General features: G+C 42.8%; 1 protein-coding gene across 4 annotated transcripts in view; it reads right to left on the reverse strand.

The window, feature by feature from the left end:
- The window catches only part of LOC134212898 (trissin receptor), a 529,260-nt gene that overhangs the window by 228,159 nt on the left and 276,678 nt on the right, over positions 1-24,423 (reverse strand). For 2 of the 4 annotated variants that reach the window (XM_062691200.1, XM_062691202.1), the window contains one exon: positions 22,288-22,489. In XM_062691200.1, coding sequence (XP_062547184.1) covers positions 22,288-22,489 — 202 coding nt within the window. Of the gene's footprint in view, positions 1-4,403; positions 5,142-21,932; positions 22,012-22,287; positions 22,490-24,423 lie in introns of those variants that run through there. The other 2 variants (XR_009979373.1, XM_062691203.1) reach the window with 2 other exon arrangements.

A 24,423-nucleotide genomic window follows, 5' to 3' on the forward strand; every position in this document is an offset into this window, starting at 1 on the left:
ACGATACTGTGGCAATAACACATTCAGGATACTGTTCCCAGAACTACATTGTTTTGCCGGCGCATGTTTTTAATCTTAGTTTTTCACTAACTTTCACCACAAAATCCAATCAAATCCAATTTCAATGGCAGTACATCGAAAAAAAAACCGAAAAAATATTATAGTTTCATATGTCATCCTCATCGTAATTCTAATGACCAATCCATTTTGTTATTATTTGATGGCAAAGTTTTTTTTTTCTATTTTTTTTTAAAGCAACAACTGTCAATGCCACAGCCAAATTCCCCTTTTTGCGGGTAGCTTGAAAAGGTTTTCCAAATACTCTTATTATAGCTGTATCGGGTAACCGTACCGTGGAGGTAGCAGCAATAGTGGAGGTAGTGGGGTTTTGGGGCCCTCCTTAGCTGTGCGGTAAGATGCGCGGCTACAAAGCAAGACCATGCTGAGGGTGGCTGGGTTCGATTCCCGGTGCCGGTCTAGGCAATTTTCGGATTGGAAATTGTCTCGACTTCCCTGGGCATAAAAGTATCATCGTGATAGCCTCATGATATACGAATGCAAAAATGGTAACCTGGCTTAGAAACCTCGCAGTTAATAACTGTGGAAGTGCTTAATAACACTAAGCTGCGAGGCGGCTCTGTCCCAGTGTGGGGATGTAATGCCAATAAGAAGAAGAAGAAGTGGGGTTTTAATGAGATTTTTCATATTTATACACTTTACGATGGTTTCAGTTGATGCGCCGTGCTTTAAATATCCTGTTAAATGTAACTTATCTTAAGATTTTGCTTGAAAAACTATTGAAAACAATGATTTTCCTTAACAAAATTGACTCCCTTGCACCTATAGTGGTGCAACTGTACCAATAGTGGCGAGTCTCATAAGAAACCAATGGATAGCACCACTATGGGAACCAAAATTAATTTTTACCGTCACTAAAGGAACAGTGTACTCATAGTGGTGCAAGCAATATTTGGTAATTGTTGATATTAAATGACATCTATCTCATTTTAGTTAGCAAATTTATTAGTTTTTCTATTGAATAAGATATTAAAGCTTTAAATTTCCCATAAATATCAATTTTAAAAAAATATTTTCATTTGTGAATCTACTAATACCTCCACTATTGGTACCGTTACCCTAGTAGTTTTCGAGAATGGAATACTTGGTCAAATTTTACTCGTATAGCAGTCATCAAAAGGCTGTCATGTAATAGTGGGTTTTATTGATTATTCTTATAATTTGATCTTAAAAACCAAATCTAGAGTGGAAAAAAACTTGAAATGTTACTTGGGAGGAGCTATCCAAGAATTTCATGGAATAAAGCGTTAAGGTCTACTTGCAAAACCAAAGACTATGCGCACTGTTCTGAATATGATACATGCCCTTTGTGGAACATAGAATAGAATGTGTTCACAACGAATCTTCTTAGTCATCCTAGAAATCCCTGAAGTAAGGCCGTAGGGTCTACAAGCGTAACCAAAAATCATCAGATTTTTTAAAAATATGGTACCGTCGTGCGGGGCTTCTTTTGACAAATCGGGGGCTACTTTGGACATTTTGAAACAAGAATTGTAACGTAAATTACTACCAAACCGCCATTATTACCATTCGGGTGTCTTGTTGATAGTTGGATGCTAACTTTCTGTTTCAAATTTGGTATTTTTTTCTCTTAATTTTTTCAGAAAATCCAAAATCCAAAGTAGCCCCTGAAGTCAAAAGAAGCCCCACACGACGGTACATGTTTTTTTTGTGAAACATAGAATATTATGTGTATGCTTCTTTGTAAATAGTCAGGCATTCAGGTCTACTTATCAATGATCATTGTTTTTTTTTACAAATGCTCTCTGTGGCATAAATAATGTGTTCACAACTGATGTTCTTACTCATCCCAGAAATCCTTGGAGAAGGTTTGTAGTACAGGCCCCATTCGATTTTGGCAACGAAGCAATTTGATTTTGGACAACACCAATGGAATTTGTCAAAACAATGTTATTGTTGTATTTATAGTTGTATATAAACCACGTAAATTTTATAATCCTTGTAAAAAAACTGGTTAGACTCCAAAACCGACGTAAAAGAAGTCATAAAAAATCGCGTTCAAAAATTCCAGAAAAAAACGTTTAGATCTCAGAATCGGCCTAGAAAAGTATCACAGTGTGTCTAGTATCACTATACGTGAAGAAATGTGAATTATCATGAGAAAAGAAAAATCATTCGATTTTGGTAGGATGAATGTTCCGAACGTGTTGCCAAAATCGAATAAGGTCTGTCTATCCTTCAAATACAAGAATGTCAAACTGTTTTAGATCTAGACAACCAGTGTCAGTAAAAACTCAAAATCTCAAAATCAAGAGTGAGTTACAACCGTTGCAACGCACCCAACTCAGTAGAGGAAGGTGGTCAGTTGCCGGCACTGGTTGGCACCCCGACATAACTTATGACAGAATACAGTTACGGACCATCTGACAAGTATCATGTTTGGGTAATATCAGTACGATATTTTCGTGCCTAATACCCAACCAAACAGTCGCATCTGTTTTGTTTTACAAACTAAATATTTTTCAGACAAGTGAAAACCCACTCAAAAGTTTTTTGAGTGTTTTACAGTAATGTAAATTGATCAAAAAGTTAATTTCATTGAGTTTTTCTAAAGTGAATGAACCCTGATTTATAATATGAATGGGGCCTTCCTTAGCCTAGCGGTCAGATGCGCGGCTATAAAGCAAGACCATGCTGAGGGTGGCTGGGTTCGATTCCTGGTGCCGGTTTAGACAATTTTCGGGCTGGAAATTTTCTCGACTTTCATCGGGCATAAAAGTATCATCGTGTTAGCCTCATGATATACGAATGCAAAAATGGTACCTTGGCTTAGAAACCTCGCGGTTAATAACTGTGGAAGTGCTGAATAAACACTAAGCAGCAAGGCGGCAATGTCCCAGTGGGGGATGTAATGCCAATAAGAAGAAGAATTGAATGTCACCGATTTAAGTGCTATAAAAGTTTTTTTTTAAATGGATGCTAAACTCGGTTATCGGCACCCACATGTGGTCGATTGTCGGCACCCTTTTTTGTAGCCTGTTGTTTGAAAAATTGATATTTCTATATATCAATATCTGAAAAGGGTGTAACCACCAAATTGCAAGTCGTGCATTCGTATATCAAGGCTACTCGATGATACTTTAGTACTCAGAGATGTCGAGAAAATGTACAACCCGAAAATTTCCGGGGATCTAACCCGCATGGCTTAGGAAAGCTCTTTTTTTCTGCCTAATATTTTTTTCATACAACCTTTCTTACTTTTATTCAATTTGTCTTCTGACCCTTCCTTTGTTATCTACTTATTTTGATTTTATTTTCTCTTATTTCTTTCTTCAAGAAGGAAAAAGTTCTTCTCCCTGTCGACTTGTTCCCTACTGGTGACCTCTTTTCTTCTTTGATCCTTACTCCTTCCTGTTTCTATCTTCTTTTCAAAATTGGTTATTGCTCAAACCATCTCTCAAAATGTGTAGAGCTCTACTAACCCACTAAGAGAAGTGGATCGATTTATCATTCGAGATCGTTTAAATCAAGCCGGGAGAAGCATGACTGAGAAAGAAGGATTTTTTTTCGGTCGCGAGTGTATTGCTGTTATATATCTATAAGAAAGCTTTATGTACAACAAGCATTACAGCGTTTATTTACACAGAAGCGTTAGGACACAGCCTAAATGTAAGATTTATTTTTTCTTTCTTCTTCATTTTTTATTCTTCTTCTCTATGCTTGAAATTTTTCGTAATCAAGAATTGAGACATTTAACATCTTCCTTTTCACTCTCACTCATTTCCCAATCAAAATCCTTCACTTCAACATATATCGTTTTCTACTTCTCGCCTCTCACACTTCACGACACATGATCAAACGACGTTCGGTCAAATGATAATAAGCCAACCAGACTCTTCAAGTTCGATAACCTAATTGAGTCTGAGCTACCGGTATGCCAGGTATTCCTGCATCGATGAAATACTGATTTATATTTCGTGACTTTTCAAATGGAATTGACATGAAGTCCATTGAACTTTTTATGGCTTGGTTCATCCGCCGCAGTGTACGGATACTGCATACCACTGCATTTGAACACAAATCAGAGTGAGATATTCCTATGTTTCCAAATATACGTAGCCAACCTTCACCTTCAAATAAGGAAGCATTGTACATCAAGGATTTTTGTTGCGCTGAATTTTTTACCAAATTTTTAAATAAATGTAATATTACATTTTTTTGATTTATTATGATTTGTTTCATGGGATCATAATCGACATAGGTGTACGCCATAGTCGGAAATGATAAATATTTTTTGAAAATGTGTTGTTTCTTCAGAAATATCTTCCACCATATCAGAGACGCACACTCACGCAAATACCTACCTTCAACACTCCAAACTGGTTATAGTTTTTAATCCGTGTCAATTATTTTCTATTGATTCTACTGAAGGATGAGACAAAGTTCCAGTTACTCGTAATCACATTGAACTATGAAAATGCTTCTTATGTACAAATTCCGGCGAGAAATGCTGGATCCCCCTTTTCCAAAGTTACGTATTCTTGCATTCGACGTAGTAAACAGACGACAGGGCAAACGTAACGGTCCCTGAACTCACGAACTCATTCTCGTTGCAGGTCGTTGTCGTGTCCTCGTCGTCGTCCACTACTTCGCCGTCGACGATGGCCCTGCAGCTGCTGTTGCGGCTGCTCCGGTTGTGGCTCCGCCGTCGAGGTACACGAAACCGACTGCCGGCCATCATCATCATCTTCGTCATCTTCGATGAGCTCGGTAACGGCTCGGCTGTTGACGGATTCGAACAGTTCGACCTGCTGCTGTCGATGCCGTTGGTGGTGACCGTGCTGCTGTTGTGCCGATTGGCTGTGCTGCCGTTGGTGCTGCTGTTGTTGTTGTTGTTGCTGTTGGTGTTGGTGGTGGTTGTGGTGGTCATGGTCGAGGGTGCTGTGGCGTTGGGACCGCCGCCGCTGCTGCTGCTTCTGGTTGTTCCACCACCAAACCAGTGGGTCCCATAGGAGGCCGGAGCAGCACCGGCGGCACACGATCAGGTCGTAGCATCATTGGGGAAATCCTACATGGGTTGAATCGGTCGGTAAGGAATGGTTCTATTAGTGGACGGGCGCGCGGGATGGGGCGATGTGGTGAGGTGAGGTCGAGTTCAATTTTGCGAACCACGGGTCACCCGGGAACGACAAGCGATGCCAATCAGCGGACGAGCGAGCGATCGAGACGAACGAACGATGACATGGCATGGCAAAAATTAGGAAAAGAAAAAAACAAGAAAACGAGAACAATTGAAACAACTATGGCGAACGAGCAGGTGATGTATTTGTTATAAAAAATTCAATCAGAATATTAGTTTAGTCAATTTTAGTCGGATGACGACTTTTCTAGAAGGAAAGGAAGCAATGTAGCAAACTTCAAATATATTTATCTATTAACATGAAGCAAGCGTTATATTTAAATGACTTACCTGTTATTCCTAGTTTTTAAATTAATTTTTTTAAGCAGGTACTGTAAAGGCCGAAGTTACGTGAACAAAAATAAATTTACTGCAAGAAGCGAAAGAATGGTAAAATAGCCAAAGGATTTGATGTGTGGAGAAAAAAAAATCATGGGAAAGGGCAGAGGTGTTGCAAAATTATCAGTCATCCAAAGAATCTGACAAATCTGGGAACGTAAATTCACTTCCGATAAAATTGTATGAGATGCATGAGGCAAAAACTAGCGTAAAGTAGCCGAAAGACAAACCAAATATAGGAACTTGTGTCATCATCAACCATTCTATCGACATTTTAGTAGTACCTATTTATTGAGTTTTCCAAATGAATAGAAGTGTGCGTGATTCTGCTGTATTCCTCTCGAGGTGTTTGCGATATTTTTGTAGCAACTGGATTTTCAATCACTTTTATTTTATACATCGTACATAGTCACATTAGTGTTGGTGATTCTGGCTTTGGAAACTCATTTGAGTTCTTCAAGCACAGTGTGTCGCACACAAAATTTACCGTGTAGGATGATTAGAATACAAGTGGGTGGCAATCCAGTTGCAGCATAGTCATCACAAACACCTCGAGAGGAATACAGCGGAATCTCGCACATTTCTATTCATTGGAGAAATAGGGAAAGGGTCGTTTGGCCGAAACGCGTTCGGCCGAAAAGCATTTGGTCGAATGCCACTAGGCTGAACAAACCACTAAGCCGAAACCCATCTGAGCCAAATGGCTTCCGGCCAATCGTTTCATCCCCTCTGGCCAATTGACCTTTTCGGCCAAATGACCTGTTCGGCCTAATGGTTTGTTCGGCCAAATGGTTCGTTCGGCCAAATGGTATATTCGGCCAAACAACTTTCAGCTTAGTGGCCTTTGGCCAAGTGACATTCGCCCAAACGGCCCTTCTCCAATTGAGTTCTCCAATGCTATAATCACCAACACTAATGTCACTGTGTAGGGTGTGTAAAATAAAAGTGGGCGGGAATCCAGTTGCAGAAAAAACATCACAAACTCTTCGAGAGGAATACAGCGGATTCGAGCACACTTTTGTTCATTTGGAGAACTCAATTTCGCTGTTCAGCAGAATTATTATCTTACACATTACATTGGGTTCGCTTGTTACACGACCCTTTTCACGTGGTACACGGAATCCTCGGAAAAGTCGTTTTTTACGCGGTTTTTCTAAGGGTCGGGAAATTACATTTGGGTTGCTTTTTAAGCAATTTTGTATTGCGGTTTTTGGGATATACGCAGTTTTTTACGCGGATTTTTGGGATTTGCGGAGTTGTTTACGTGAATTTTAGAATTTACACAGTTTTTGGGATTCACGCGGTTTTTTTTACGTAGTACGTATCTCCACCGTGAAAACCGACTTCAGTGTATTTTTTAGAGCTCGGCCCAATCGAGCAATTTTACTTGTTTATGTCATTTGTCTCGCCAAAATATTTTCCATATCTCAAATCGAATGTTACCAAATTTGAATAAAGTCTTTATAAAATAACGATCAAAAAATTTCCATTCATGATTATGATTGTCAGATTTTATTATTTTCTTGGCTAATTACGGTACAAAAATGATGATTTGATTTCTCGTCGCATTTACAAAAAATCAATTGGTCGTTGACAAATCTATTTCATTACATTGTGTTGTTCCGCATGCAATTGGAGTGAAGGATAATGATGAGTTGACTAACCGTTCTTACCCTCTTTCTAGTTTAGTGTAGGCCAGTTACTCATGTTACTAAGCTTTGTGGGAAGGACGTGTTTAACCGTTTGAATTGTTTAGTTTTCTGAATACAATGTAAAATGTATTTCTAATATTTCTATTATAGGCTACACAGTGACTACATTTATCAAGCGACAGACATGCAAGGAAAATTTACAGATGCTGTACTGGAAGAAAGAATGATGTTGCGCAGGGAGGGATGGTTGGTGAAGAGAGATAACATAAACAGTGATCGTTTGAGTGTCGGCATTTGTTTGCTTATAATGTACTTGAAAATTGGCGATCACCGTTTAGTTTATTGAGAGAAAAATAAGCAGATTTAAATGCACAGATATAAACGATGGCGGCGCGTGTTCGTTTCACTGAAATTCGTTCAGTTTATTGTACGTTTCGCTTTTAACATTTACGTTTTCATTCGACGACAAAGTCTAGTTTATTTGGGTCACAATAGATGATTTTGAAAATATTATTTTGCAAATCAATATAACAAATAATGACAAATAAAAAAAATAGACTTCTCCAAACATACGCGATGCGACTGTCGCTATTGTTTGGTGATAGCGTTTCTGTCGCCATTATTGGATTTTTTGTTTGAAAGTTTGCAAACAGACACTTAACATTTTCAATCAGGGAGTGGAGATTTTTTTTATTTCTTTATTATTGTGTTTTTTCAATTATAAACTAAGTTCAACACAGAGGGAGTGCACAAAATTTGAAAAGCGAATTTCAAAATAGTAAATTTCATGTATCACAAAAATATTCCTTTATTCCTCATTACACATTTTTGTGCAAAGTATCGACCTTGTCGTTATATAAAGCCAGGTCCAAGTTTTATAGATTTTTCAGATTTTCAATGCCAGTCACTTTTATTGCCATTAATTAATTAAGTGTTTGCAAAGCGTGATAACATTCTGGTTTAAAAATTATACCAAATTCAAAAACAAGATTGTTTGAAAAAATATACATTCCTTTTCTGACTTCCAACTACGGTTAGATTTAAACGCAGCTGGACATTTTTTTTGACAAGAGTTTATTAAACAATAGTCGTGATTGTTTACACATATTATAAGCCCTCATGATTGTGCTCCTGAATCCGGCCAATGAGAGTTCAAACAATAATTCTTTTGTAAATCTTTCCAAAATATAAATAAGAGTCAATTGGATATTATTTAAGTATGTCCAGTTGGGGGCTGCGAAATGGTGAGTTGACATCCGGGAAGGCGCGCCTAACATAGCTCTGGTCCTCACAAGTTCCAATACTAACGCTTCCGCGGGTCTTCCGATGACAATTGACCGCCAGCTAAGGGTTGCGTACTTAGCTGGTAGTGCAGCCTGGGCACTGTTGTCCTTCTGATATCAGCTAGAGTGAGAGGGTGCGTCCTGTGGGGTCTGCCTAGGATGTGGTGGGGTTCGACAGTGGGCTCTGTTGAACTTCTATAAAAAGCTGCATGTGTCCCCAAGCAGGCCCTATCAAAGCGACCGTGTGCCGCTCCAAGCGCACTAGCCTAGTCCTGGTGTTGGGTGGTACTTTAAACAAATTTGACCCGACTGATCGAGCGTCTGTCCACCGAGGAGGTGCGGCTCCAACAGCGTCTGTTCTGGCATCCAGCGGCTGAGTATGAAATGCTATTCCCCGGGAGCTATATACCTAAGATGGCAGCCCCATCCCGGTGGATAGGGAACCTTGGGCCAACAACCTACTGTTCCCGAAACATCAATTTGTTCGAGAATCCGATAATGAAAGAATACGGACTGATTTTACGGCGACGACTCTTAGCGCGAAACAACGGACACGAATAGGTACATTGAACGTTTTAGCCCTAGCCCAGCAGGGTAAATTGGCACAACTTGCCAATGAGGCACGCCGCATGAAGCTTGATATCCTGGGACTGAGTGAAGTCCGTTGGTCTAACTTTGGAGAACACAAAACCCCGTCGGGACAAGTTCTGCTATACTCTGGTTTACGAGGTGAACACGCTCCCCGGCATCGCGGAGTTGGCTTCCTACTAAGCGCTCAGGCACACTCTGTGCTTATGAAGTGGGAACCTATAAGTGAAAGGATAATCGTTGCCAGATTTAGAACACGGGTCCGAAACCTTACTATAATCCAATGTTATGTGCCAACCGATGCTGCCGATCTGCAAGACAAAGAGAACTTCTACAGCCAACTCAATGCCGTCGTAGATAGAATTCCGAAGGGTGATATCAAGATCTGTTTGGGCGACTTCAATGCGAAGATCGATGAGCGCATTATGGGACGCCATGGTCTCGGAGAAATGAGCGAAAACGGAGAGCTGTTCGCAGAATTTTGTGGTAATAACGACATGGTGATCGGGGGATCGCTCTTCCCTCATCGACAGGTCACGTGGGACTCCCGTGACGGCTTTACAGAAAATTAAATCGACCACATCTGCATCAGCCGAAAATGGAAACGGAGCCTTCTTAATGTACGGAATAAACGTAGTGCCGATATCGCGTCTGATCATCACCTCCTCATCGGCGAAATACGCCTGCGCATTGCGCGGATTCGTCGGCAGGAGAAAATAGTTGGACGACGATTCAACACACGCCGACTGGAAGATGCCACGGTGAAACGGTCCTTCGTTGAAGAACTGGAGACGCGTGCTGCAGATATTCCGGGAGGTGGCAGCGTGGAAGACCAATGAACCGCCAACAAGAATGCCTTCATCGCCACCAGCGAGAACAATCTGGACGAACTGCGCACCCAGAGTAAACAATTGATCACCGATGAGACCTGGAGGAAGATAGAGGAGCGAAGAGAAGCCAAAGCCGCGATAGAGCGATCGAAAACCAGAGGAGCCAAAGTCTTAGCCCGTCAACGATACGCGGCTCTTGAGAAGGATGTAAAACGCTCATGTCGACGGGACAAGCGAGCGTTGGCAGACTCTCTGGCAGACGAAGGAGAGAGCCGCCGCAACCAGGGACGTTCGCCTCCTCAACGATATCTCACGACGCTTAAGCGGGGCGAAGATGAATGCAACGATGCCTGTGAAAGACGCGAATGTTCAGCTATTGACCGACCCAACTGATCAGCTGAAAAGCTGGTTCGAGCACTTCGAACAACTTTTTCAAGTGCCAGCCAGGCCATCACCACCTCGGCATGATCTGCCTAGGATCCGACGTATAACACGCGTCAATACCGAAGCTCCATCACTGCTAGAGATTCAAACAGCCATCCAAAGCATGAATTCGAATAAAGTCCCAGGGATCGATCGCATATCAGCCGAGATGCTCAAAGCTGACCCCATGACATCCGCTTAACTACTGCATTGTTTATTTCGTAATATCTGGGACACCGCAACTTTCCTGGTCGACTGGATGCAAGATATCTTAGTGAAGGTGCCCAAAAAGGGTGACCTGACTGTATGCGATAACTGGCGAGGTATTATGTTGCTGTGTACCGTTCTCAAAGTTCTATGCAAAATTACCCTAGCCCGGATTCAGGAGAAGATCGATGCGAATCTCCGGCGGCAGCAGGCCGGATTCCGTGCCGGAAGATCCTGTGTGGACCATATTGTCACGCTCCGCATCATTCTGGAGCAGGTCAACGAATTCCAAGAGTCCTTTTACTTTGTATTCATTGACTACGAAAAAGCTTTCGACCGTCTCAATCAGGAGAAAATGTGGGGCGCCCTGAGACGCAAGGGGGTTCCAGAGAAAATCATCGGCCTCATCGAGGTTGTTCTATCACCGTTAATGTTCCTCATCGTAATCGACGAGATTCTGGTACGTGCGATTGACCGTGAACCAAATCGTGGGTTGCTATGGTAGCCTATAACCATGGAGCACCTAAACGACTTCGAATTGGCTGATGACGTTGCACTCCTCGCTCAACGGCGCTCTGATATGCAGAGTAAGCTCAACGACCTTGCCGAGCGCTCCTCTTCGGCAAGTTCAGTCATCAACGTCAACAAAACCAAATCGTTGGATGTAAACACGGTGACTCCTTCCAGTTTCACAGTGGCCGGGCAACCAGTGGAGAATGTTGAAAGCTTCCAATATCCTGGTAGCCAAATGTCGTCAGACGGCGGTACCAAGATCGACATAGGCGCACGGATCAAGAAAGCAAGGGCTGCCTTTGCGAGTTTAAGAAATATCTGGAAAAACAGGCAGATAAGTGAACGCACCAAAATACGAATTTTCAACTCTAACGTGAAATCTGTGCTGTTATACGCTAGCGAAACATGGTGTGTATCAGTGGAGAACACTCAACGGCTGCAGGTGTTCATTAACAGATGCCTGCGGTAAATAATTCGGGCCTGGTGGCCTCACAACTGGATCTCAAACAACGAGCTCCATCGTCGTTGTTACCAGAGGCCGATAGCAACAGAAATTCGGAATCGGAAGCGGGGGTGAGTCGCCCACACTCTACGTAGGGGCGTAAACGAAATCTGTAAACAAGCATTAGACTGGAACCCAGCGGAACAACGGAGCAGACGGAGGCTCGTGGCGGCGAAGCCACAATAAAGAAATAAAAGAAGTCGAATTAAATTTTACCCAACAACAGGTTAAAACGATAGCTGGACATCGCTCAGGATGGAGATCTTTCAAGTCGGCCTTTTGCACCACCGAAGGTGTACAAGACACATAAGTAAAGTAAGTAAGTTCTGACTTCCAACTACGGTTAGATTTAAACGTAGCTGGACATTATTTTGACAAGAATTTAATAAACAATAGTCGTGACTGTTTACACACATTATTAGCCCTCATGCTTGTGGGCTCCTGAATCCTGCCAATGAGAGATCAAACAATAATTCTTTTGTAAACCTGTCCAAAATAGAGATTGGATCAGAGTCAATTGGATATTATTGAAGTATGCCGCAAAACAGTTGATCAAATTTTTATAAAGCTTTTTTTATTAGAATGTTCTTACCAGTCCAGATGATTAGTTTTCGCTGATCAATAAACCTTGGCCTCTTGTGACCTAACATATATGCCTGTTCCAGCCTTACTGTTGATATCGGAGATCGTAGATCTGAACAGATATAATTATTACTATTTATTCAGAGTAAGGCCGAAGTGGCCTGTGCGATATATAAGAGTCTTCTCCATTCGGCTCGGTCCATGGCTACACGTCGCCAACCACGCAGTCTACGGAGGGTCCGCAAGTCATCTTCTACCTGATCGATCCACCTTGCCCGCTGCGCACCTCGCCTTCTTGTGCCCGTCGGATCGTTGTCGAGAACCATTTTCACCGGGTTACTGTCCGACATTCTGGCTACGTGCCCAGCCCACCGCAGTCGTCCGATTTTCGCGGTGTGAACGATGGATGGTTCTCCCAACAGCTGATGCAACTCGTGGTTCATTCGCCTCCTCCACGTACCGTCCGCCATCTGCACCCCACTATAGATGGTACGCAGCACTTTCCTTTCGAAAACTCCAAGTGCGCGTTGGTCCTCCACGAGGATCGTCCAGGTCTCGTGTCCGTAGAGGACTACCGGTCTAATGAGCGTTTTGTAGATTGTCAGTTTGGTACGGCGGCGAACTCTATTCGATCGGAGCGTCTTGTGGAGTCCAATGTATTCACGATTTCCAGCCACTATACGTCTCCGAATTTCTCTGCTGGTATCATTTTCGGCAGTCACCTGTGAGCCCAAGTACACAAATTCTTCTACCACCTCGATTTCGTCACCACCGATGCCAACTCGCGGTGGGTGGCTCACATTGTCTTCTCTTGAACCTCTTCCTATCATGTACTTCGTCTTCGACGTGTTGATGACTAGTCCGATCCGCTTGGCTTACCTCTTCAGTCTGATGTAGGCTTCCTCCATCTTCTCAAAGTTACGTGCCATAATATCTATGTCGTCGGCGAAGCCAAATAGCTGGACGGACTTATTGAAAATTGTACCACTCGTGTTAATCCTTGCTCTTCGTATTACTCCTTCCAAAGCGATGTTGAATAGCAGACACGAAAGACCATCACCTTGCCGTAACCCTCTGCAGGTTTCGAAGGGATTCGAGTATGCCCCTGAAACTCGAACTACGCACATCAGCCGATCCATCATCGCTTTGATCAACCGTGTCAGTTTATCCGGAAATCCGTTTTCGTGCATTAGCTGCCATAGCTGGTCCCGATCGATTGTATCATATGCGGCTTTGAAGTCGATGAATAGATGATGTGTGGGCACGTTGTATTCGCGGCACTTCTGCAGTACTTGGCGAATGGCGAACACCTGGTCCGTGGTAGAGCGTTCGCCCATAAAACCCGCCTGGTACTGCCCCACGAACTCCCTTGCAATTGGTGCTAGTCGACGGCATAAAATTTGGGAGAGTACCTTGAAGGCGGCGTTCAGCAATGTGATTGCGCGGTAGTAGCTACAATCCAGCTTATCGCCCTTTTTGTAGACGGGACACACGACACCTTCCATCCACTCCTGCGGCAAAACTTCCTCCTCCCAAATCTTGGTAATGACCCAGTGCAGCGCTCTAGCCAGTGCCTCACCACCGTGTTTAAATAGCTCTTCTGGTAGTTGGTCAACCCCAGGGGCTTTGTTGTTCTTCAGCCGGCCAATCTCCTCCTGGATTGCCTGGAGATCCGGAGCCGGTAGAATTATGTCTTGCGCGCGTTCCCCCAGATCCATCACCATACCGCCATCTTCGTCTGCCACATCGCCATTCAGGTGCTCTTCGTAGTGCTGCCGCCACCTTTGGATCACCTCACGCTCGTTCGTAAGAAGGTTCCCGTTTATGTCTTACACATATCAGGCTGTGGCACGTGGCCCTTACGTGAACGGTTCAACTTTTCATAGAACTTTCGTGTGTTATTAGCACGGTACAGTTGCTCCGTCTTTTCACGGTCTCGATCTTCCTGCTGACGCTTTTTCCTCCGGAAAATCGAGTTTTGTCTGTTCCGCGCCTGTTTATATCGTGCCTCGTTCGCCCTCGTGCGGTGTTGCAGCAATCTCGCCCATGCTGCATTCTTCTCTTCCACTAACTGCTCACATTCGCCGTCATACCCGTCGTTTCTCTGATCCGGGGGCACCGTGCCAAGTGCAGCGGTTGCGGTGCTACCAATGGCGGATCGAATAGCTCTCCAGCCATCTTCAAGAGACGCTGCGCCTAGCTGCTCTTCCGTTGGGAGTGCCACGTTTTTCATAGCGACTACTTTAAGCTCAAAGAGCCTTGTTCCGTGTATACTGCTGAGCTAGCAGCTATACACTATTCATTCGAGCAAATCGCATCCCTACCTCCTGACCACTTTTTCATCTTCACCGACAGTCTAAGCTCCTTGGAGGCTGTTCGGTCAATGAAACCGGTTAAGCACTCAGCGAATCTTCTGAATGGGATACGGAAAGCTTTGAGTGCCTTATCACAACGGTCTTAAACAATCACCATGGCTTGGGTCCCTTCTTATTGCTCGATCCCGGGAAATGAGAAAGCGGACTCTTTGGCTAAGGTGAGCGCTATGGAAGGTGATATTTACGATCGGAAAATCACCTTCGATGAATTTTTCACATTAGTTCGTCAGGAAAACTTGAACAGCTGGCAACAGAAATGGACAAATGGGGAGTTGGGTAGATGGCTGTATTCAATTCGCCCGCAGGTGTCGAAGCGTCCATGGTTCAAAAAAATGAATATGGGACGAGACTTCATTCGAACCATATGTCGTCTAATGTCCAATCACTACACTCTAAATGCACATCTTTTCAGAGTGGGGCTCTCGCAAGGAAATCTCTGTGTTTGCGGCGAGGATTATCAAGACATCGATCATGTCGTGTAGGCGTGCGAGGAGCATCGTGGCCCCAGATCTGTGCTAACTGAACATCTCCGGGTCCGAGGAAAACAACCAAAGCCTATTAGGAAGTGTTGTCGGGCCTTGATCTCGAGTACATGTCCCTGGTCCACCAATTTTTGAAAGTTGCTGATGTAAAATTGTAATCATTGCCTACCCATTCCCTTGTCTGTCGTACCCCATATCGAATGTCTTCCTCTTGTTGTACATTTCAATGTCTGTCGTTAATCCCTTCCGTATGTCTTCCTCTCGTCGTTGTCTCCCAAAAAAAGTTTGTTTGTCCCGTTACAGATGTAAAAATGCGAGGAATGTCAACTTTGTGAACATCAGCATCGTAATTACTTAATCACCCTAAAATCCTTTCCTTTCCTACTGTATTATTGTATTCCCTAACCTCGACTAAACCGCGAGTCTTTCGGTTCCCCAAAACTAACACTATGTATAAGAATCAAGAAATGTATTGTTAAACTTGATTTCGGCTCCGTAACGCTTCACGGCAAATGAGCCTTCCAAATAAACGAAAGATAAAAAAATGGAAAAAAATGAATATAATGCTTACAATCAACAGTTATAAATCTTTTCAGACCTTGAGAACAATGTATAAGCCTTTAGCTATTAAATGTAAACTAATTTTATGCCGTCAGACTAGAACACAGACATTTACGTTTATTGCTAAATATTAGGGAGAGTGCTAGTAATGGACCCCGTGCGTATAATGGACCCCCTGAACAAAAACCAAAAGTTAACGCTGGAATCAACGATTTCCTGCAAATTTCCATTGGATAAAGTTGCTTCACATATCATGGTAGTTGTTTTTGGCGTGCCAATGAAATAAGTCTCAAAATGGTGTTTGTAAGAGTTTTTTTCCATCAAATTTTCACGGTAGGTAATCATCCAATCTATATACATAAAAATGAATTTCTGTCTGTCTGAACCTTATAGATTTCGAAACTACTGAACGGATCGGCGTTAAAATTTGTATGCTTTTGTAGGTTTTTGGGGCCGGGGAAGGTTCCTAAGATGGTTCGAGATCCCTCCCTCCTTTGGAAAGGGGGGCTCCCATACAAATGAAACATCAATTTCTTCATAACTCAAGAAATATTCAGAAAATAAATTAATTTTAGATGAAACGAAGTTCGTTGGGTCTGCTAGTGTTGAATAAGCATAATGATGAAAGACCCGGTAAATTTTCGTATTTTTGTCGTTTGAAATTGCTCCGCATTTTCAACCCATCGAACGGGGCAAATAGAAATGCGTGGTGCGGGGCAAGTTGAAACAACGGTTCAAAACGTCACCCTCGCAATTTAAAATGATTTTTTTTTCCAGAATTCACATTGGTCCGTAAATACATTCGAATAATATAAATTTATAAAAAGGTCCAAGCTTTTGAAAATAAATTTAATAAATTTTCGCCCATCCCGTTATGAATGCAACCCACCTGCAATTTACACTCAAGAATAGAATTAAAAGAGGTCATGTTCAAACTGCATGGTCTTGTTTTGAGATTCTTAATCTACTTTTCCTCGTAGTGAGCACTGGCTTTCAAAAAAATAAAACAGAGCATGTAACCATTTTGTTAACTCCACCTTTCACTTCCCTAGTCCCCTATTAATTAATGTGAATTTACGAAGAAACCACAAACGAATTGATCAAGCGCACAATTCAAGCGAACCAAATAATTAACCATCCTGAAAAGTAATCCGAGTAAATATCAAGATGGACAATACAAGAAGGATTTGATTTTCAAAATTCTAGAACAAAGCCTACTATTTTATCACTTTTCCTTAACAGGAGACAATTTTGAAAGATATTCAAAATCATCAGAAGTTTACATCAACATTTACATGGGACTCTTATGAGTGTCCTGGCAGTACAGTCACAATACCAACCTTGTGCATCTTAGGTTTCACTGAGTACTATATTTTGTTTTTGATACGGCAAAATTGGCTAATGTCTGTATATAGCGCAGTGTTTCAACTTGCCCCGATACGTGGGGAAGGTGAAACGATGCATATAAAAATATAATTTTAGTATACTAACTATTTATAGGATAGTTTGGTAAGGTTGCTAATTTTTTGTGTATAATCTTTGCCCCGAACTAGCAAATGCCGCAAACGAAATCAAAATTAATCAAAGAATGATTTTTTTATAGCACTACAAAGTTCAACTTAAAAAAAACCGTTTCAACTTGCCCCGATGTACCTTATAAAATTTTAAATAGAGTTTGAATGGCTTTATTCAGCTTCGCAGCCAAATTTTTTTACGATATGAAAATTTGAAATATTAAAAATTCATTTCGAAATTCCGCGAAATTCCGTTTAATTTCGTTAAAAGCATGATTTTTCCGTTGAATTTTTTCGATACGAAATTAATCGATACGAAACGAAATCAGAAAATCAGATTTCGCCATACTAAAATTCCGCGAAATTCCGCGGAATATCGTTTCGAATGCCCCAAAACGAAATTTTTCGAAAAACCGCATATGCTGCATGACTGGTATCAAGAATGATGATGCCGCGTGCACCCCAAATTGACCTTTCTGCGATAGGGCCTATTCGCCAGCACACAGAAGGACTTGCCGACGCGGTGCCTACGCCTGCCCCAGCCTTGACGAGGACCCCTTTCCGTCCTCGGGCTCGGAACCCGCCACCTTCTGTGTAGCTCCGAGACGATTTGGGCGATAGCCGATAAAACGGCGTTCCAGCCAACTTCGTCTTTACACATCCTCCGAACTAGGTTGTCCGGGGTAGTGTCCAGACCACATGTGGCAAGCATGTGGTCACACATTGCGCGAAAACGTGAGCAAACGAACAACACGTGTTCCGCCGTTTCCTCTAAACCTGCGCACACCAAACACTCGGGCGAGGCCGAGCAAGCCAGCTGCGTTACCTGCACTGTGATTTTGCAGCACGCTTAAACGCCGGGCACATCGAACCCCCCATTGGGTGCTTGCTGTTCACAGCTTTGCTGGAACAAATCAAACAATTGGAAGAGTTCGTGCAGCATTGTGCCTTATGCCCCTCCAATCCGCAGCGTCGGCAGAGATTGCTTCTGTCAGGGCCTTTGCAGTCCCATTGCTTGTGCCCCGGTTCCAGGCACTTGAAGCAGACTTCGGGTTGCTCGTATATGCCCACAGGGCATACCGACCATCCCACCTTGACGCTCCCTAACTTGACTACCTTGGAGGCGTCTGCTGCAGATAGCCGAACCAATGCTACCTGCGTCCCTGCCGGACCTTTCCGTAGCCGATCGGCTGCGGTGGGCGTCTCCACTTCACACTGTCGCCGCAGTGCCGTGACGAGCTCTTCGACTTCGGTGATATCGTCCAGGTCTTTAACCCTTAGATTCACCTCCGTCGTGAGTGCCCTCACCTTGACCGTCTCGCCTAGGACTTCCTCCGCCAACTTCTTGTAGGCGGCGCCCTTTTGCGAGACGCCCCACTTGAGGTCGAGGATCATCTCGCCCATCCGGGTACTTCTTATTCGACGTATTGACGTCACTCCTCATCACCTTCAAGACGTCCGAGTACTTAGCCTCGTCCGTCTTGATGACTGGAGCGATTGGCGCCTACCCTAGACTTCTTGCTACCCTCATTCGCCTGGGCCTTCTTTTCGGCCCTTGACGTCTTCGGTTTCCTCTTGTTCTTGACCTGGGTCCAGGAGGCGTCATCCCCCTCTATTTCCCTGGTCTGGTGCGGCTGAGAACTCTCAGCCTGCCGTAACCCCTTACCACCGTCTTTCCTGGGTGAACGGACCATTCCAGGTCCTTCCTCCCCCGGTTTTGGAGGTACCTGGCCGGGGTTCAGCTTCCCAGCCCCACTACCCTTGTTCGGGGTAGTAACCCTCCGCGTTTTGGACCGGCCCCCAGGGAGCTCATCCTCTGGAGACTGTCTCCCCGCCTTTGTGTCTGCTCCGTTGGAGCAGTCACCCCCGACGTACCCGCAAATACTTGAGCCTCAGTCTGGGTAGACTTTGGTACCACCGTCTTCTGGCACGCCTTCGGTCGATTCGACCTTGCCCGAGTCCGCGAATCCTTGGCCTCAGTCTGGGTAGACCTCGACTCCACCGATTTCACGGGTTTACACTTGGCCGTCCCGACCGCCCTCTCCAGCTTGGCGTCCAGCATCGACTTTCGAAGTTTCTGCAAGCTCCTCTTGAGGTCTGATATTATGCTTCGATGACGCAAAGTCGATGATGGCGTCTAGCTGTTCTGTCGCCACCTTGAAGGCCGAAAGCCCATCGCGTTTGCGGTTCATCGCCTCCACAAGCCATGGGCCGTCAATAACCTCTACCGGCGTTTTTTAGCCGAGATGAAGGTTAAGTGACCCACGCTGGCGCTGCGCACTGAGCTGCCGACTATTGCCTCTGGCCTCCTAGGCGGAGACCTGAACAACCCACCTCTTGCGAAGGGGTTGTCGCCTACACTACTACCACTAGTTGAAGAATTGACTTGGTTTTCCATTTTGGTCCCACGAGTTGCTCGGGAAAAGAGGTCCACCACGCCAGAGCCCAGCATGACGCGGTAAGGGACAATTACTGTGGAGGGTGCCCAGGTACCCCACAAGCTCCGTTAAAGGCCTAGCTCATTATTTCACCCCCCTGGCCATGCATCCCCTCGGCACGGGTCGCTTAACGCCTTGGGATTAGGGGTTAGGGACGATGGTCCCCGTCTAACTCGCAGTGGCTATGGGGAGGGATCGTCAAGTCCTTGGACAAAGTCCCTGCTACCCCAATGTATGTATGTGTGTGCACAAAAGCTAATGTCGTTTTCGGTTATTGCTGGGTCGAACCTAGTTCTGCACCGGATCCGCTCTAACTGCTGTCAAAACGTTCGGTTATTCGTTCAGGTTGGATCGCGATCCGCACCAGATCTGACCCAAAATGAATGAGGTTCGCTCTGCCGATTTATCGAGATCCAACCTAGGTTCACCAATACATTCGAACACAAACTGTCAAACTGGTGTTTATGTTTACGCTAGAGGAAAATGAAAACGTAAAAGGCACGGATGGGTATTTGATTTTGTTTGTTTCATTTGTTAAATTTATCAATTTTGTTGCTGTTTTCCACGCAAAAATGGATTATTTTTAATTTTGTGCTGTCTTCAAGCTTCTCTGATGGTGAATCTCATTCAGATATCGACATATTTTCGCTGATTACCTCAGATGGTAGCTCCATTATAAACAAAATGAGGGTTGAAAATTTTGTTGAAAATGTGATTTATAAAATGCAGAGACGAGAAGGTAGCTGCTATTTATTCACTATTACGTTGTGTATTCGAACATATACTTTAGGTATAATTGCTCTATCAATGGGAAAATAGCGTACCAGAGTATCTGCCGCTATGACGTTATTTATACCAAAATGTTCATACCATTATTTTATTCATTATTGCAGTTCTGTGCATAATTTGTTCAAGGTTACGGATTTGAAGAATATAAACATAATGTATTAACCCTGGCATTAACCATTTATAAGGCTTTGGCAACTATATTGACATCAACAAATTTATTGTATTTATTATAATCGCAATTTATCCCAAAGGGTCCCCTATTGGGGAAAAAATAGCAAAAAAAAATGCAAAAAGCAAAAAAGAATGCTGTTCAACTCTTGTGCGATTTGATTATTTGTTTTAAAATAAAAGGCCCCAAATCTCAATTGCTTTCATATTTTCTTGTTCTGTTCCATTTCAATGACATAATTGATAATTCAAATCTACTGTAACACAATCACTGTTACCCAAAAAGCCATATAGAATCAGCATAATAGTTTATCGGGAAACACGGATTGGCATAAATTCTTTCACGGCAATCCACATTGCCGTCGTCATTCATCACAAGCTCCTAATCACATTAATTTATTGATGGATTAATAGTCATTTTAGTCATTAAACAATTAACAGAAGAAACGTCTGATTTCCCCCATAATTCATAAAACAAATTCAGTATTTAAAATATGTCTGTTTCTGCCAGCTGATAAAAGTGCGAATTGAAAACAAAACAGATGATAGGGATTAAGTTCTCACTAATACCATCATACTGACTCGATCCCGATTCGTTTTTCGTTCGGTTATTCAGAGTCGGGGTCGGACCTGACCCAGGTTTAAAACCGAAAACGACATAAGAAAAACATTAGACAACTTTTCATATAGTAATTCTTAACCGATTTTCTCGCAACAAATTTCATTCGACAGGGGGCAAAGCCTAGTTGATCACTATTGAATTTTAAAGCGATCGACAGTTGCGTTTGAAAGTTGGTACATCGAAGAAAATGGTATAAGGTTGGTGTCTTGGCTAAATGCGAGGAAGGCATTATCACCACTGGGTAATTTAAATTGGGTTTTTTTCTGTCAAAATTACATTTTTTCAAAAGTTGATATCTCCTCCTCCGAAGACGACTTTTTCGAGAAATCTAAAACAAAAAAAGTAGATAAAAAATACTGTATGAACTTTCCACTAATGGATTGACTTTGCACACTCTTGTTGGCAAAATTCCTGAGTACTGAGACACTTCGCCAATGGCATTGTGATTTATTCCCGCGCATCTGCTCGCTACGTTATAATTTGATTGTTCGTTCACTCAGGCTTCAAATGACATTTTTCAAATAAAGCATCCAATTAATCAACGGTAAACAGTAGGTACCTATTGCACGATCCAAACTGGCCTTCAACAGCTCGCTGCCGCGCATCTCGCGCGTCGATCATCATTCCAATCAATAAACTTCGCCCTCGTCACCAACTGGTTGCCTTGAGGAGGATGAATGTCTTCCGTCAACCTTGCAATCAAAGGTTCCCGGAACGGTTTTCAATTTGTGTTGTCGTGACCGTTTGAACTTATCAATCATTGCCGGCCAATCAGCACGCGTGCATTGTCGAATTGTTTCTCCCGACCCGATGGATGGTGATGAGTGTCGGTTTCCGTTTCAATTTTCTTATTCCCCGTCACCATCGCAGCTTTGATGTTTTCCAACGGCCGTCATATTGGCCATCAAAGGTAACAATAGTTGGCCTGTCGTGTTGTTGACCCGGAGGCCGGTAGGAGTAGGAAGGAAGGGACATTTCAGGAATAACATTTCTACGGCTATTACAAACTAACTATACTACGAAGGCTATCACAGGCAGACCGGTCTCAGACAGAGTTAAGCAGAGGGAAAATTAGAGGAAAACGATAGACGAAGCTCAGGGGTGGCTTTCGGTGGGTGATGATTGTGGTGGTGATGGGGCGTGTACTAGTGAAGATCATCATCCGTCGGAGAAGGAATAATCAATCGATCAGGTTACTTACGTGCAGTGGGATGCGCTGATTCAGGGACTTATTTTTGTTCTTCTTGAACGAACAAAGCAAAAGTTCGCGCATTCCTTTGCGGAAGTTTCGGCTAAGGAAAGCGTACAGGAGTGGATTGACGCCCGAGTTGAAGTATGTCACCAGGAAGGTGAGCGGTGTGAACAGGGCGTTAAAGTTCGAGTCACCCTGGTAGTCAGTGGACCTGGAAATACACAAGAAAATTAATCCAATAATATATAGAATCAAAGAAATCGATTTAGAATGGTGGTGTGTTATTACCTCTAAAGACACTCAGCTTTTATTAAATTTAATCATTGTTCATTCGAGTTTTTAGAACATATACAATAATGTAACGCTGTTTGCCTGAAACATTAATTTACTCGTTCGCACGTAACAATGGTACTTTCAAAGCAAGTTAGTATTTTCCAATTTGTTACAGGAAATTCATAAGAGAGTTCGGAAATGATTGTTGATTGGGAAGATCTCGAATTCAATAAGTCCAAGCGCTGCTGTTTGAATTCCATTTCCAAAATGGAAAAGGCATCCAACGTGGTTGACCATTAAAATAATTGTTTTAAGTCCTCCATTCATTTCGCTTCGATAAAACCGGAAAAGCAATTGAAATTTCATTCATGCATTGCGCATCAATTTTTATTGGTGTGCTTGTAGGGTGAATTCGCCTTTGTTTGATCATGCTCTTCTTTCGGTTGTAATGGTTATTGTTGATGTTTCAATCCTTTAAAGACAGTAAATAGGTAATACAGTTATATAGACATGTAACGGATGCGTCCAATAAAACCCAGCATTCTCCTTAATCGCTGCAGCAACTATTTTCGCCGGTAAAGTTTCCCTACTGCGCGGTACAATCCAATTACGACCGGCCAAACTATCAATCTCTGGCGTTTGCGATTTGCGCCACAATCTCAATTGAATACCTTTCCGCAACGCCCATATGTCGGTATCGGTTCGGTAGAACAAACGGAAGGATGGATGGAAAGTGAATCGTGTGCTAAATTTAGCGCTCATAAATTGAGTTTAGTTTTGCATATGGCATATCCAGACTACACCGCACCCGCGTTGATGCCTATCCGGTTAGTTGGTGCGGTATATGTGAGTGAATTGCAGCGGATGGTGGCGCCTGCAATATGGATTATCGCATTTCACTTCCAGCGGGCGTTCGATAGTTTTGTTGAAATTGAAAATAGATGTAGAACCCAACCATTTAATCTGAACCGGTTATAGTTCTGTCCTCGCTCATGTCGAATTTTTGGTATGTCATAACGCAAATGTGCTGAAATGCCACTAACTATATATCAACGTATATTTACGGTTATCAAACGTTATATAATGATTTCAAGCGGTTTTTGTCTAGTGATTTAATCAAATGCAATTCCTGCAAACGGTTTATTTAAAGTCATAAATTGTCATACAAAATTTGGTTAAGTACCGTCGTTGGGGGTGACAATAGGTCTGAGGGAAGATAATAGATCAACGTCCTCACCAACAGTCTGGAGGTCGGATAGTGAAATCGTTCAAAAGGTCTCTTATAATATAGTTTTTTTTTTGCTGTCAAATACTGACACTTGTGATGATATTATCTGTTCTATTGTTTTACATCATAATGATCGCAGTTAGTGGTACACGTGGTAAGCACATGCGGTATTTCGACAAAAATCGTTTCAGGTGATTCGAAACGAAATTCCGCGAAATTTCGTGGAATTTGAGCATGGCGAAATCTGATATCTTGATTTCGTTTCGAGAAATTACAAAAATTTCGCTACAAAAAACTAGCTTAAGTAAATTTAACGGAATTCCGCGGAATTTCGAAACAAATTTAGACCTCAACCATACTGCCTCGTGCGGTCGTGTATTATCAAAAATTTTGGCTGCGCCGCTGAACAAAATCATAAAGCTGTTTTCAAAACTTAACGTTATAAAAAATCCATTAACGCCTATACTACATAATCCCATTCTGAGTCGACGACATAGGTATTTAGTTTTCTTATATAAAACGTGTTCGATGTTTTGGTAGAAATGTCCAATAGAAAACGAAAAATATCTTCAACTATTCAATCCCATTTTTTTTTTCAAAAGTGATCCTACTCAATAATTAAGACGTCAGACTCATGGCGGTAA

Source organism: Armigeres subalbatus, chromosome 2 (assembly GCF_024139115.2).
Source record: "Armigeres subalbatus isolate Guangzhou_Male chromosome 2, GZ_Asu_2, whole genome shotgun sequence".
Lineage (NCBI taxonomy): Eukaryota > Metazoa > Arthropoda > Insecta > Diptera > Culicidae > Armigeres > Armigeres subalbatus.